Source organism: Planococcus citri, chromosome 2 (assembly GCF_950023065.1).
Source record: "Planococcus citri chromosome 2, ihPlaCitr1.1, whole genome shotgun sequence".
NCBI classification, from domain to species: Eukaryota; Metazoa; Arthropoda; class Insecta; order Hemiptera; family Pseudococcidae; genus Planococcus; species Planococcus citri.
Window position 1 is genome coordinate 70396050 of NC_088678.1, and position 15214 is coordinate 70411263.

The following is a 15214-nucleotide window of genomic DNA, read 5'->3' on the forward strand; positions in this document are numbered from 1 at the left end:
GAGTATTTTGTAATTGTAATGCTGTAAAAAATTTGTTTATCATCACACGTTGGTTATTTTATTTCAAATCTATTCGAAATTTTTTTTACCCTTCAGCAGAGAAAATTTTTCATTGGAAATTGAATAATAATTTTAATTTAATAATCATGATAATCAATGATAATTAATTAAAAAATCAAAATCAGAAATTATTCTGAAATCAGAACATTTAAATACCGAATGAAGTCGGAAACTCCCGAACGTAATTCAACGAGCCAATCACAGCTCACCAAAATTCCAACTGCTTTGTTGATTCGTTGAATTCCTGAAGCCTGAAATTGTTTTGACACTTTTGATAATCATGGCGTTCAAGAAGTGTTATTTTATGATTAATGATCGTGAATCGTAATGATTTCTTGTGATTTTATGCGAGTTTGGATGTAATTTACAATATTATACATCGCAGTGTTCGAGTATATAGAATTTGTGATCGATAGAAGAAGTAAGTGATGAAAATTACGTTATAATTGCTAGAAATAATCAGTATGTAATTTATGTAACACACATGGTGTGTTTGACAAGGATAATTTTCGAAACCAGTTCACCTGTGTTTCTTTTGGCTCGACTAAATCTTTGAATTCTTTATCCGTATCTCGTTTGCTATGTTTGACTTTTGATTTCTTTTTCTTCTTCTTTTGAGCAGATGTTTCTTCTTGCTTCGGTACTTTCACGTTCTGACGTAAATCACTGGAGTCATGTTTGATAACCTGTGAATAAAACGTTTTTGTTTTAGTTCCAGATCGAATTTAGCTGTCAAGGCTGTTCGTTAACGTGAAGAAGAACTAAACTGGTTGTAGTTTAGCTGCATCTTTAACGATATCCGGTTTACGTTTCCTCTTCATCGCATCCTGGAAAAACAACTGTCGATCGTTTCCGTTAGCCTTATTCGGTGATACTTTCGATGTCATAGGAGTCGATAAAGAAACTCCAGACAATACATGACCATCCTGAAATACGATAAAAGGAATCGTTCTATACGTGATTTATATGTACCAAAGTTTCGAAAAAGGTAATCTATTATGTTCTAACACTGGCGCTCATCGCATTTTGGCTTAAGCTTCGCCGTAAGTCTAGAACTAGTTGCATTTTTTCAGGCTCCGTTGTCACCGGATCTGGTGTAATACATCTACGTGGAAGAGATATCCTCGAAGTTAGACTTGTGATCGTCGGTGTAGGAGTTTGCGGTCTTGAATCAGTTTCCGTATAACGGCGAAATAGTACTTCTGGCACGAAGACGTCATCGACATCGTACTCCAGTGGAATGCTGTTCTTTTCGATTGTGATACATTTGCGCTCGAGTATCTGGAAGGAATCAGTTTTTACTTGTTAAACCATCGATGTAAGTAAACGTGTCGTGCAATACGGCGTTGATATTCAATTATTGAAGTGTTAGATTAGTCTGGATAGTTTGCTTTGCTTGCATATTTTTCTCTAACACGGTTCTGAGTTGATTTAACGTTGAACAGAAGCTAGAAGGTTGGTTCGTGATTTCTGTTGTAGTTGTGGTCAATTTTAGAAGTTATTCTTTGAAAATTTATATTGTTTTGTCAAGTAAGTGGTATTGTTTTGAGATGGAAACTTCGTGTGAATTGGTTTTTTCTTACGTAGGATCGTGAGTTGAATTTATACTAGGGTAGCAAAGAAAAGTAGATAAACCGAAGTCAGTGATTGTTTATTTTGATTGGTTGTTGGGAGAATTATTCGAAGAATTTGTCGAAACCGATTTCTGAAGAGAAAATGAGGAGAGCTATTCGAGGTTTGGAAATTTGCTGCGTCATTTGTTTCATATTTTCGTATCGGTGCTTAAATACTTAGTGATGAATTAGCTGTATTGCTTACTTCCTTAGCTTTTTTGATCGTTTCTTTGGTATCTTGATCGATTGGATGATTGCAAAGTATCGAACAGCCATTTGAATAAGGATTGTAGTACTGTGAGAATGGACGGAATCCGAAAGGAGCCGGTAATACGATGTTTTCAAATATTGGAATTTCCGGCTCCGATTCCTGCGAAAGAAAATCAGTTTTGTGATTAACCAACCGTGTTTATTTTGACGATAGTCTTCTGGTTTTAAAATTATTTATAGATACTTTGAGTTGATCTTCGCGAGTATATTGCAATGCTGGCAGCAGACCTGTTCTCGTCAATAGATTCATATTTCTTTACGCAGAAATTCGTAGCACTTTTTTATTATGAAAATATGGTTATTATTGAGGTTGTTATGGTGACCAGACGCGCCACCGAAGCAAGTTCATTAGTTTGGAATTGGAAAACGGTTTGGTTGGCGAGGTGAGAGTTTTCGTTACGGAAAAAACCGATCACATTTCGTATTTTTTATTCGGGATTGTCAATTTGGTTTCTTTTCGCTCAAAGATTCCAAATTTTGAGCGACAGGTGTTGAAAATTACAACATATCTGGTAGGGTATAGTTCCTGTTTTTGCGTAGGTACTTTCCGATGCTGGAAGTTGTTGATTTTTATGAAATGAAATAAAAATACAGTAGTTGCCGCTTAATAGAATCGGGTTGGGACGGAGTGGTTGCTATTCTATTAAGCGAATAATTCTAATAAACGAAGAATCAAAAAAATACGATTTATTAAACTTGTATGCTGTACATTTAATAATGGTACCTAAAAACGTATAAAAAGGTGGGAAATTTTGGTTGAAAAGCAAGAATGACAATTTTTAGCAAAAAACAGAACTTTATTGGCAAAAAAATGGTACTTTTCGGCAATTTCTGAAAAATATACGAGGCTTTTGATAATTTTTGAAAAAAAGTGAAAATCTTTAGCAAAACTATTGGGAGAATTTTATTCAAAAATCAAAAATGTGGCAATTAAGTGAATTATTGGCAAAGAAATGACACTTTTTTGTAAGTTTTTTCGAAAAGATAGATTTTTTGCATTTTTTTAGGTAAAAGAACAACACTTTTTTTTTGCAACTTTTGGCAATGATAATCATTCAACCTACTGGTAAAAACTCTCATCACCTCACACTCTGATGATGCAAGACTTTTGAACAAATTTTACCAAAAAGCAAGATTTTTTTGCAATTTTTGTTGAAAATGTGAGATTTTTTAAAATTATTTGGTTAAAAACGAGACTTTTTGTTTGTTTGGTTCTTTTGTTGACAAAAAATATGCCTATTTCATTGATTTTTGTTGCTTTTTGAAAAATTTTCCATTCCATTAACCGGATTTATTCACCTTCGATTATCGCATAAAGCGAAAATCATTCAATGTAAAAAGATACAACCGTTCCGTTCCAACGACTTTCCATTCTATTAAGCGAATTATTCTAATAACCGCAATGATAATAAGCGGCAACCACTGTACCTGAAATTCCCCCTCCCCCATTCACTAGTTTTCCAAAATTAGACAAATCCAAAAAAATTAAAATTCTGCTTTTTTTCATTCTGATTTTTGTATTTGGTCGATTTTCATCAGAGTAAGCCTAATTTTGACAGCCAACCCCCCCCCTCCAATTATGAATATTTATAGTTTCCAAAATTCCTTCAACTGTCACTTTTTTGGTAAAAATTTCAAAAAATCTTGACCCCCCCCCCTCTCCCCTCAAAATTACCCTAAATTATTGATTTTTCACCAGAAATCATCAAATAATTAAGGAAAAGTATAATTTTTAATTTTCTTCAATATTTGCCAAAAAGTTTCGCTTTGTGCTGAATTGTCAAACATTTTCGCTATTTCAAGAACGACTTAGAAGGTTTTGCTTCTCAGCAAAATGGCTAAAAAGTGTCCTTTCTCTGTAAAAGATCAAAAATTGTCCAAGAGTCTAGTTTTTTAGAAAAATTACAAAGTGTCATTTTTGCCAATAATTGTCAAAAAGTTGCGCATTTCGCTAAAATTGTTGAAATCTTATTTTTTTATTTTTTTTTTTCAAAAAGTTAACAAAAACTCGCGCTTTGAACAATATTTTAAAAAAATTCAACTTTTTCCTCCAAAAATTTCAGTCTTACTTCTTCAGAAAATTGTCTCGAGTAAAAAGTTCTCTAGTTTTCTAAAATTGACAAAATTTCTTGCTTCTTAACAAAATGGGTAATTTTTTTTCAATTCCAATAAATTTCACTTCCATTGACAAAAAGCCATATTTTTTTTGCTAATTTTGTCCAAAATTTGCTTCTTATTTAAAATTTTCGAAAAACTTTCGCGTTTTCAAAATTAACAAAATTTTTTGCTTTGTGGTAAAATGGGGCAAAAATTGTTTTTTTTTTTTTGCAAAAAAAAATCCATCTTGTTCCAAAAATTGTTTAAATGAATCGCTTTTTGCTAGAAATTGATGAAAAGTATCTTTTTTTGTCAAGAATTCCCAAAAGGTCTTGCGTTTTGTCAAAGTTGTCAGATCTTGCTTTAATGCCAAAAATTTTCAAAAAATTCTCACGTTTCAAAATCGTTTGCTTTTTTGGCAAAATGGCAAAAAATTCCAAATAAATCTCATTTTTTTCCAAAAATTGTACAAAAGTTTCGCATTCTCATTTTGATGCCAAAAATTACCAAATAGTCTCGCTTTTTTTTTGCTAAAAAAGTTGCGAATGTCTTGGTTATTTTTTGTTCATTTTCCTGTACATTTAAAATGTTTAACTCAGGTTTGGTCACTTTTTAGTTAATTTTTTTTCCAAATTTTGACGCCGAGATTGAAGTTTAGGAAAAATTAACCGATTTTATTGAAGTGTGTCGATTTTTTTCAACTTTGATGGCCTTTGTATTTAAAGGAGCCAACATGGTTTGGGGGACAGATTTTTTTTTTTTTTTTATGAAAACGAGGTGTTTGGAAGAATTTTAACAGAGATGGATTTTTTTTAATTCGCGAATTTTATTTTCTTGTTTTTTGTTCAGCTTTGCTTTGGGGCCTCTGTGGGATTACATTTTTTCGGAGAAGGGGACAAGGAAAATGCGTTCTTGAAAGTTTTATTTTTTAAAAAATCCAACCAGAAATAGAGAATTTTCAAAAAATGTTTACAGGCTGTAATTTTTATATTTTTTGTTTTTTTTTTCAATTTGAGAGGAGTTTATACAAAAAGACCTACGTTGTTTGAAGGATTATTGGCGAGTTTTTTTTGTGTTAAGATCATTGTTTTAAAAAATTCAGACCGTAAATTTTACAGAGTTCAATTTATTTTCTTGAAAGGAGGCTTATTCAGAGGACATCTGGCACAGAAATGGTAAATTTTCGGATATTGGATTCTTTCGATTTTTGAAAATTTTCGCAATGGCAATGAAGGAATGAGTTTTTTGAACTTGGAGAAGATGAAAAAAAAACGGAATTTATTTTCTCATCTCGAGAAATGAAACTTTACAATAAGATATCCGGTCTCTAGCTTCGAACCCCCCCCCCCCCCCCCTCCATTACTGTGTATAATCAACAAATTTACGGTAATATTAATATTTCTCGTTTATTTCAGAAAACGCTATCATCATGCCTGTGCCCGAAGAAAAAACCAGTTCCCATGAAGAAGCTCGACGATTTCTATCGCAGTCATTCGCATCAATGGACGATTTCATCGAAGCTTATAAAAAGTCGTTTCTAGATAAAGCGAAATCTAAAGAACTTTATCTGCTCCTTTTATCGGAACTGGAGAAATCTGTTTTGGAAGGTAATATTACCAATTTCAAACGCCTCGCAAAGGTGGTTGATTATATCGGTGACGTTGAAGGTCGAACAACGTTGAAGACTTATTCTAACGATACAGAGAATTTACCTAATTTAGTTATCTCAGCTTGTAAACATAACCAGGTTGATATTCTCGTGTATATTTTCGGTAGTAGAAAGGTCTTCGATAGTTTATCTATCAATGTCGACGATAATCATACTGTATCGCCTTACGAAAAAGACGACTCCGGTCACGATGCGTTTTATTACGCTGTACGTTCTGGTAATGCTCAACTAGTCGATATTCTAATTAGTAAATGGCCAGGTGACTATTTCGCTAAACGTTCGGACGAGTTAGATGAGGTTCTTGCTAGAGCTTACGAAGAGCTAAAGTTGAAAAATGTAACGTTGTCCGAGGAGGTGGAGATTTTCGTTGAGAACAAGTTGTTGAGTCTTCGTTTCTTTTCTAATTCGTCAGGTCAGGTTCGGCCCAGTGCTAAAGACGTTCTTAGTAATATCAAAGAACGAATCGATTTAGTTCTCGATAATATAGATTTGCTCAAGTCAGAGTATTTGAATGGGGAAAAAGTTGACGAGAAATTTTTATTCGTTGCTAGATTTATCGCTCAAAATATTCACGTTCTTAAACGTCAATTGAAATTGACCTATGATCGATTACCTTGGGAGGAGATTGAATTTTGTCTAGTTAGTTTCGTTTCTTCTTATATGAAACAGCAGGAGATTAATCTTTTCTATCGCGCTATATTAACTAAAACTAAAATGCTCGATTATTTGGATAGTTTTGCCAAGAAACTCGAATACGATAAAGCTGTCATTGTAGACCGACCCGACTACTGGACCCTCGCCGAATCCCGGAATTTGAAACGAGATCAAGTTGTAGTCGAGATTGTCAAGAATAACCCCGAATTCAAAGAGTTGTTTGACGATTATCAACAAATACGAGATATTCATTCGCTCGAGACCATCGGCGGTTACTTGAACTTGGCTTTGTGTGCTGATCCCAAAGAACGAGAAGGCCAACTAATCATCACTCGAGCTTTGCAAGTCATCGGCGAGTACCTGAAGAACACTCTCGAGTCCCCGAAGCTGTCAAATTCCACGGCTGAACGTATTTTATCATCTTTATCTGAAATTACTCAAAAAGTGATCATCGATTTACGTAATTCGCTGTCTCATTCGTCTTCACTTCTCAAGAGAACGGAAATCGAAGAAAATCTAGACGTTGGCTTCTTCATCGGTGTTCAAAATGATGCAAAAAGGATCTGCGATGTGATCACTGAAATTCTGTATAATAATAAGATTAAAATGATCGAAGCTTTGTTGAACAGAATTATCGATAGCAATCATCTAGATGTGGTCGAAAGCATCGCAGAAGTATTGAGATACGTCGAAGTAGACGAATCCAATACTGATGAGTTCAAAATGACAGAACTCGAGAACCTTGAGAAACGTATCCAGGAGTTGAACGATGCTATTCCTATGAAAACAGCACATGAGGAGGAGCTGTTTGATAAAATCAACGTTAAAATGAAGCTTGCTGAGAATCAATCGAATAATATCAGAGCTGATTATAAAACTGTATTTAATGTATTTAGAGTGACGAGTGAATTTTTGAATGAAAATGATCTCGATGCTAATTATATCAAGTCAATCAAACATGCTTCCAAAGAAGCATTAAAAGCCTTAGTTCCTCCTATGGAATCTGGCAGCCTGAAAGAGATCATCAACTTGTCTTATGATATTTTGCATAGCGCCTGCTCCAGAATGGAAGGAGATGATCTGGATAGTGTGAGACGTATTCAAAGAGAACTGTTTTACATTGCCGATTACAGATTAACCGACATTAAATCGATGGAAAAATTAAGAGAAAAGTTGTGCAATAAAAGTTCTTTTTTGCCTGTTTCTAGACAGAAGAACCCGGACAACATGACCGAAGAAGAATTCGAGAAACAGCTCGTTTCAAAGTTATCCGAATTGCAGAATGTTTTAAAAAATAACTTATCCAGCAGCGCATTGATGCAGAAACTACCTTCTTTCAAGAACAATAAAAAGTTCCAAGCTGTTGTTGAGATGCTGGTTTTGGATATTATGTCGATCCTAGGAAGATCTGAGAGGCATCTTGAAAACAATCTGCTGTTTCTAGACGATAATTCCCCTCTATTGACCGGAAAATGTTTACGTAATCATCTCGCTCATGGTAATGTTTTACTCGATGTGCTGCTATCCGATCCATCCAACGCGCTTATTTTGAACGCTGAAAAACTCATCTCAGAAAACGTCGTTTGTAGCAAGAGGAAAGTTGGAAAATTGATCAGAGATGATCCGTCCAAGTTGAAAGACCGGTATGATCAAAGCCTCTTCTCAATCATCAATCAAAAAAAGATGTTCACTGCGTTGGAACGAGGTGATGTAGAAGATTTCAAGAAGTATCTTCAAAATGGCGCCGATATCAATGGCAGAAATATTGATTCGTGGACAGCGTTACATTATGCCGCCGCCGGACCCAGTCTCGAAGCGATGAGATTCATCCTCAATCAGAATTCCGATCTGAGTGCCGAAGTGAAAAACACCGATGGTCAGAGCCCTCTTCATATCGCTGCTGCTCGTGGCCAAAAACATATTGCGGAGTTTTTGCTCGCTGAAGTCCACGTACCAGTCGACGATCGAGATAAGAATAATAGAACACCATTGCATATGGCAGCTAAAAATGGTCACAAAGATGTGGTCAATGTTTTACTGAAGTTCAACGCTGATACCAATTGCAAAGATAGGCACAGTCATTCACCTTTGCATTATGCTACCCAGTATAATCATATCGATGTCGTCCAAATTCTACTGAAAAAAGAACCCCATCCTGATTACAAACAGATTTTGGGCGGTTACACGTTGTTGCACATAGCTGCACGTAACGGTAGTCTCGAAGTTGTCGAGTATTTACTGCAGAAAGGAGCCAACGTCAATGCCAAACACGACAGTAATGAGATTCCTTTATTCGAAGCTGCTCGAAATGGTCATCTGGAGGTAGTCAAATTGTTGATTCTCAAAGGATCACAAGTCAACACTAGAGTACTGAATGGGTCTGCGCCGTTACACATGGCTGCTGTAAATGGCCATAAAGAAGTTGTTGAAGTTCTTTTGACAAATGGAGCCGATCTGAACATCGCGTGTAAAACTTTCCTTAATACGCCGTTACACCATGCCACAAAAGAAGGTCACCTAGAAGTTATCAAAGTTTTAATGACGTACAAAGCTAACCCAAATGTATCCACTTCAGTTGGTTTGACTCCGCTACACCTTGCAGCAGAACATGGGTACTCAGAAATCGTCACTTATCTCATCAAACATGGTGCTAATGTTGATGCTAGAGAAAAAAATATGTCTACTCCTATGCATTATGCCATATATGCTGGTCATAAAAACATAGTCGAGATTCTTATTGCCAATAAAGCAGACGTGAATGCCAAATCTGACGATGGTTTAACATTTCTACACAAGGCTGCGTTGAGAGGACATGTAGATATCGTTGATGTTCTCATCAAAAACAACGCCAATGTCAATAGTCCAGCAGCGAATGGTGGTACACCGTTACTTCCTGCTGCTCAAAATGGTAATGTCGAAGTGATCGAACTTCTCCTGAGAAATAAAGCAAAGATGAACGTGAAAACGACCGACGGTATGACAGCTTTACACATAGCTGCTGCATGTGGCAATACAGATGCCGTTGCTGTCCTATTGAAACACAAAGTTGACGTGAATTGCAAAAATAACCTCCGTATAACTCCGTTGCATGCAGCTGCCCAACATGGTTTCAAAGATATCGTCGATCTTCTGATTAAAAACAACGCCGATATTCACGCTACTGCTGTGCAACCAGATGAAGGAAAACCTGGATGTTTTATTACAGCCAGCACGTTAGCTTTAGCTGCAGACGCCGGTCACGCCGAAATTGTCGAGATGCTGTTGGCAAATGGAGCTAATATCAACACCAAAAGTATAGATGGTGAACCGCTTCTGATTCGGGCTGCGAGCTATAATCAAAAAGATATTGTCAGAGTTCTGGTGTCCCATGGTGCGGATGTGAATGTAAATAGAGGTCGTCCATTATTATATGCTGTATTTTATGGTCATAGAGAAATCGTCGAGATCCTGCTGCAAAATGGAGCTCGTGTCAATATTAAAGTTGATGACGAGGGCCATAGTATCTTACATCCGGCTGCCAAAAGAGGCATCAAAGAAATTGCGGTTGCTTTGGTAAATAAAGGAGCCGATGTGAATGCTGTGAACATCGAGAATATATCACCTCTGTATATCGCAGCTCAAGAAGGTACCGATCAAGTGGCCGAAGTTCTAATCGCCAACAAAGCAAACATCAATGCCGTCAACAAGCATGGAACTCCGTTGCATCGGGCTGCTGGACACGGTCATGAGAGTATGGTTGCTCTTCTGCTAAAAAATGGAGCAAAGACCTATATCAAAAATGGCTGGGATAGAACACCGTTGGAAATCGCTGTGATTTGTAGTCAATTGCGAATCGTTGAAATGTTCCTACAGCATGAAAAAGTCGATGTGAACGCTAAAGGTGGCAGTAATATGACATTGCTACTACTCGCTATGCCAGAATCCAGCTTGGAGATGGTAAAATATCTCGTGAGTAAAGGATCTGACATCCACGCTACAGATGATAGAGGTTCAAAACCTATACATTTTGCTGCCAAAAGAGGCCATAAAAATATGGTCGAGTTTTTCATCAGCAAAGGATTACTTGTTGATGAGACCGGAGCGAGTGATTTCACATCGCTGCATTTTGCAGTGATGAAAGATCACTTAGAGGTTGTCAAATACTTGATCGGATTTGGTGCCAACGTGAATGCCAGAAGTGTACATGGTTTAACTCCGATGCATTTTGCTGCTGGCCTCGGTCTTGTGGACGTAGCTAAAGTTCTGGTAGAAAATGGCGCAGCGTACAACTCAGTTGATAATCATTCCAGAAGACCTTGGGATATGTTCGATAATAAATCCGCCGAAACGAAATCGACTCGCAGTAAGAATGTTGTCAACGCGCTGCTATCAACTGAAAAATTATTCGAAGCTGTGAAAAGTAACTGCCCATCTGGTGTTGAGAATTTCATCAAATCCGGAGCGTTCGTAAATGCTAAAAATACCGATACAGAGACTACTCCGCTTCATTACGCTGCCTGGAAAGGATGCGATAAGATCGTCGGTATTTTAATTCAGCATAAAGCCAATACTAATGCGGTCTGCAGTCAAGGATTTACTCCTTTACATTACGCTGCCAAATTCTCGCACCTGAAATGTGTCAAAATTCTGCTGCTTCATGGAGCTATTTACAACGCTGCGTCGAATAATGGTAAAACACCTGCGAATTTTACCACAGATAAAAATATCGTCAACTTGTTCAAACTAATCGAAGACTCGTTTGAAAAGATCAAAAGTGTCGATTGCCGAATTATCGATGATCTCAATAGAGTAAAAGACACCGAAACGTTGAAAGCTGTGATGAATGCTCGTAACAGGGAAAACAAATCGCTGATCGCTGCTGCGCCGCCTTCACTAGCCAACAAACTGAAAGAGGTGCAAATAGGCGATGTATCTGGTGGCATTGATGTCGCTTCTGCACTCTTGGGCGGTGGATTTCTAGAAGAAGGCCACGCTCTTCTCGAAAATTTATACGAAAAAAGAGAACGCGTCCTAGGATCGGATAATCCGGGCACGTTGGATGTTCGTAAGAATCTAGCCCAGGCATTATACAAACAAGGCAACTACCAAGGTGCTCTGGATATACTCGAAGAAGTCCTGGCCAAACAAAAAGATTTGTTGGGTTGGAACCATCAGTCTACTATGGATACCAGAAGTTTCCTCGCCTGGGTTTTATTCAAACAAGAAAAGATTCAACAAGCTTATGATATTTTTCAAGAAGTTCTTCCAAAGCAAGAAGAACTGCTCGGCTTCAACCATACCGATACTGAGACAACTCGAGGACAGATGGCTGGTGTATTGGAAAGAATGGATAGGAACGAAGAAGCCTTAGATATCTATAAATCAGTTTACGAAAGCAGAAGGAAAAAATACGGTGAACATAGCTTGAATACTATAAGCATTCGTAATAATATCGCGGTAATTCTCGACAAACTTGGTAAATACGAAGAAAGTCTGAAAATCTACGAAGAGGTTTTCGAGAAGAAGAAATCGATTTTAGGTATGCATAACGCGGATACGTTGAGAACGTTACAATGCATGGCTGCCACCCTATGCCAGCAGAAAAAATACGAAGAATCTTTGAAAATGTACCGGGAAGTGTTGGATTATCAGAAAAAATCGTTGCCACCTAACCATCCGGAAATTTTCAATACTCAGAATATGCTGGGGCATGCTCTTCTCGCTCAAGGTAAAAGAATCAGCGCTTTTAAAGTATTCAAAGAATGCTTGGATCAATTTCAACACGTATTAGGTCCGAATCATCCGACTATTTTGAAAATTTTGCAAAAAATTGAGCTTATTAATCTCGCATTCAAGTACGAAGGCAGCAACGCGTCGGAAATGTTGATGTATTTGCAGACTGATATTAACGTAGCTGCTAGTAAGGGAGATCTACGAACTGTCGAACGTTTACTGCAAGACGGAGCCGATGTCAGCGATAAAGATATCGAAGGGAGGACTCCTCTACATTTCGCTGTCAGCGGTGGTCACGTTGAAGTCGTGAATGTGCTGCTGAGAAATGAAGCCGATGTTACTGCCACCACTAACAAAGGTAACACACCTTTACATATGGCTGCTTCTAAAGGTCATAAAGAAATCGTCGAGATTTTATTAAAACAAGTCGAACGTGATCAATTGAACGAGTTCATTAACGCCAAAACTACATCCGCCGGTGCTACGTCGCTCCACGTTGCAGCTAAAAGTGGTTTCGTAGAGATCGCTAAATGTTTATTGAAACACGGTGCTATTTACGACGCGAAGAATAAAGAAGGTAAAACACCGATCGATCTTTCGACTGATGAGAAAATCGTCAAACTTCTGAAATTAATCGAAGAAATGTTTGAAGGAGCGAAAAAAGGCAGCGTTGAGATTATAAACAAACTTAAAGCATTGCAACCCGATGATTTTTCAGCTGTGACGAATACTCGTAATGCTCAGAATCGTGGATTAATGCAAGTTGCTATCGTCAATAAACACAAAATTATCGCTAACGAGTTGCTGAAGATGTTGAAGAAAAATTGATTTGTTTTGAAAATTTTTTTATCGTTTATTTAGGGAGTGGAGTTGGGGTTCGCTAATTAAATTTGTTGAATATCGAATCATACCTACTTATCGAAATATTTATGTTGGATGTTTGGTTGATCGGATGTTGAATGATTCAATTTGAGTATTACTAAGTTCTGAAAATTATTAGTGATTTTATCAGGCGTGCTGAAAATATATTTTCTTGTCTCTAAAAGCAATTTGTAGGCGGTTGAAAAAAAATTGCAGGGGATTTATTTTTTATTTCGAAGGAGTGTGATGAGATTTTGAAATTTTTTCATTTACGAATTTGAATTATAACATTTATTTCTTGTTTCAGATCTTAAATCTACTTTTACAACACGTGCTCGTCGTTTTTCAAAATATTTTGTCATATCATATGGGTCGAAATTTTTCGAAACTATTATTTTCTTTTTGTTTTATGAAAATTCATTTTCGCTCATCCTCTTCAGTTTCGAGGTTCTCACGAAGCTGTTACTTTTCAGCACCTAGCAGTATACTCAAAACTTCAAAGTTCAACATCAAATCACCAAACACCTTTGAAAAAGAAACCTACCTGAATGCACTGAGGGAATTTTTTTTATAAATCTGAAGGTTCAGGATAAAAAAATAAATTGTTCGTAATCATGCAAATATGACGTGGTTAAAGTTATGTGAATCTCAAATTAAAAATTCAGAAAGAAAAAAATTAATTTGGCTACAAAAAATAAAAAGAATTCTTTCTGGTGAAAAAAGCTAAATTTGTTGGATTCAAACTTCAAACTAGTTGAAAAATTGAAAAAAAATCTCAATTTATTGAAAAATACTAAATCTGTTAGGATGAAACCTTGAAAAAAAATTGAGAAAAAATTCTGTTCAATGTAAGAGAAGAAAAAATGAAAAATTGATAAAGAATTTATCGTAGGTACTACTTATTTGTATTTGTTTTTTTCTGTTTTTATTTTTCAATTTTGAAAATTTTTTATCTTACGCAAAAATTGTTTCGTGAATTTTGGCGAATGAGCTTCATCCTATAGAAAAATCGAATCAACTTTTTCCTCGTTTCTTATGTTATTTGAAATTCGAAAGGTCTGCAGAATTTTTATAGAATAATATTAAGAATTGTTTCTGTACTTGCTCATGTTGCATAGATGCATACTTGTTCTCATAAGTAAGATGAGATACTAATAATTCACCTCAGAATTTATGTAAAATGGTGAAATTTCTCATTACGAAAATGAATCTCAACAATTTAAAATTTTGTCTCATGTGATGCATAACGTGATATTTTGTTAGTTGAGGCACTCGTACGTGGTCTCGAAAGTATCTATGTAGGTACATACTTAATTATGAAATTAGTTGACATCTTTTTGAAGTTTTTGATTGTTTTTTTTTCGTATTGTAATTGTAAATAGGTATTGTAATTCTTTTTACACCTACTTAACTACCCAGTTGAATCTTTTTCTCTGATCATCGAATTGTTTCCTACTTGAAATCTGATGTTTAGATTATCTTATAAGTACTCGACTATTATTTAAAAATATTCATTTTTATAATCCAGTTTTTATTTTTAGGTTTTGTTTTTTTTTTCATATATTTTTTCTCACGTAAATAAAATCAAGTTTTTCATTCGGAAATAATATTTCGATCATTTAAATAAATTGAAACCTATTTTTAAATCCTCAAATTGTTTCCTACTCGAAATGTGATGTACATATTTTATCTAGTATTACGTGTATGTAAAATATTCATTTTTATACTCCAGTGTTTTTTTAAAATTTTGTACATTATTCTAAGAAGGTCGATATAATTTAGTAAGCGTCGATTTTCATTATTTTTTCTTACGTAAATAAAATCATCATGTTTTATTCAAAGTTCTTATTTTGATCACGTTGCTCATGTTAATATTTTTCTAAGGAGATTATTATTTAAAATATTCATGTTTATACTCCAGTTTTTTTTAATTTTGTATTTTTGATAAAGATTGATATAATTTAGTGAGCTTTGATTTTCATTGTTTTTTTTTTTTTTTACTTGAATAAACTCATCATTTTTTATTTAAATATCATTATTTCGAACACGTTGCTCATTTCTATATTTTTTTGAGGAGAAAGTTTGTTATTATCAAAAACTTGCTTCGAATGCATTCAAGATACGAATACGACTACGTGAACTTATTCTGTACATCTATCTATCAGAGTATAGACTTGAAAATAGATAATTTTTATGTGAATTATGAACTATCGAAGGCGATGGTTAGTTGTCAGCAAATTCAGCATGTCTGAAGGATGAAAAAAATCGAAGGAATACG

General features: G+C 35.6%; 1 protein-coding gene across 1 annotated transcript; it reads left to right on the forward strand.

Moving 5' to 3' along the window:
• The first annotated feature begins 221 nt into the window (after positions 1–221).
• Positions 222–13102, forward strand: LOC135837476 (uncharacterized). The gene is made up of 4 exons (XM_065352766.1): positions 222–481; positions 773–1048; positions 1134–1378; positions 5456–13102. The coding sequence occupies exon 4, from the start codon at positions 5470–5472 to the stop codon at positions 12901–12903; it is 7434 nt and encodes a 2477-aa protein (XP_065208838.1). The 5' UTR covers positions 222–481; positions 773–1048; positions 1134–1378; positions 5456–5469; the 3' UTR covers positions 12904–13102.
• The last annotated feature ends 2112 nt before the right edge of the window (positions 13103–15214 follow it).

Excerpts from the sequence above, each read along its gene's own strand:
- LOC135837476 (XM_065352766.1), top strand. The coding sequence starts at position 5,470 with ATGCCTGTGCCCGAAGAAAAAACCAGTTCCCATGAAGAAGCTCGACGA.